The following is a 1,075-nucleotide window of genomic DNA, read 5'->3' on the forward strand; positions in this document are numbered from 1 at the left end:
AGTGAATAAAAAAGCAAGAGATCATGAAATTTTAGTGATTTTAGTAAGTAGCTTTGACAACTTTTCCCATTTAGGAACAAACCAGTTTCATTAAAAAGAAATAAAAACCAATGTACAAAAGTTTTCAAAATGCAAAGAAAAATGAGGTAGCCAACCCTGTACCGGTACTGATACTGAGGATAAGTTGCCATTTACAAAAGAAAAAAGAAGTTTCATTCAGATATCAAGGCTCTATATATTATAATGTTTCACATGATCATCGATCGTGGTAAGCTGGAAAATAATAAATGGGGGGTATGGAATAAGGAGCGGATATTTGATTGATGATTAAAATATGTATCTATTTGTTTCTATTGTTTTTTGTTGTTTTGTAGATCCAAGAGACTCTGATCCCCCTCGGGACGATACAGAGTGAAGCAACATGGGGACCACGACATCCTCAGAACCCAACCCACCCCCACCACCCCCGCCACAGGACCCAACACAAGAGGAAGACCCCTGGGATGACCCCCCGCCTCCCCAGCCAGACCCAGGTCAAGGTCAAGGTCTAGGTCAAGGACCAAGGCCGGAACGAGACTACGACTATCTGGTCAGTCAGTAATTGTGTTATTGCGTGGTGGAATCAGGCTCTCGTTAATTTTTGGGCATACGGAGTTAAAGGTATCATCAAAGTTCTGTTATTTCCTGAGCTCGAGAGTCCGTGGAAACTGAAAATTTACATCTTTTATACCTTTAATCAACGTTTTTCCGTAAAATCCGCTCAGCAATGTGTTCTTCAATGGGTATGAATATAGTTGAGCCGAAAAACAAAAGTTTGATAAAAATTCCCAGTTTCTTCACTTTCGTTATTTTGACGCCGGATTTTACCACGCTGTCTCACAATTGTCTTTTCTTTCTTTCTTTAGCCTAGTGTGGTTAGGCTACCGGACTCGTAATCGTGAGGTTGCGGGTTCGGGGGTTCGAGCCGCGGTCCCGACGTTGTGTCCTTGGGAAAGACACTTTACATGAATTTTCCTCTCTTCACCCAGGTGGAAATGGGTACCCGGCCATAGACACCGAAAGATCACATCAGTAT

At 42.0% G+C, this 1,075-nt stretch overlaps 1 protein-coding gene across 1 annotated transcript in view; it reads left to right on the forward strand.

Annotated features, from left to right (window-relative positions):
- Positions 1-421: 421 nt before the first annotated feature.
- The window catches only part of LOC101862394 (velvet complex subunit 2-like), a gene marked incomplete at its 3' end in the record, with an annotated part of 28,695 nt that continues 28,041 nt past the window's right edge, over positions 422-1,075 (forward strand). The window contains exon 1 of the mRNA XM_005113307.1: positions 422-593. Within this exon, the coding sequence (XP_005113364.1) occupies positions 422-593 (172 nt within the window). The remainder of the gene's footprint in view (positions 594-1,075) is intronic.

Source organism: Aplysia californica, unplaced genomic scaffold, assembly GCF_000002075.1.
Source record: "Aplysia californica isolate F4 #8 unplaced genomic scaffold, AplCal3.0 scaffold01894, whole genome shotgun sequence".
NCBI lineage: Eukaryota > Metazoa > Mollusca > Gastropoda > Aplysiida > Aplysiidae > Aplysia > Aplysia californica.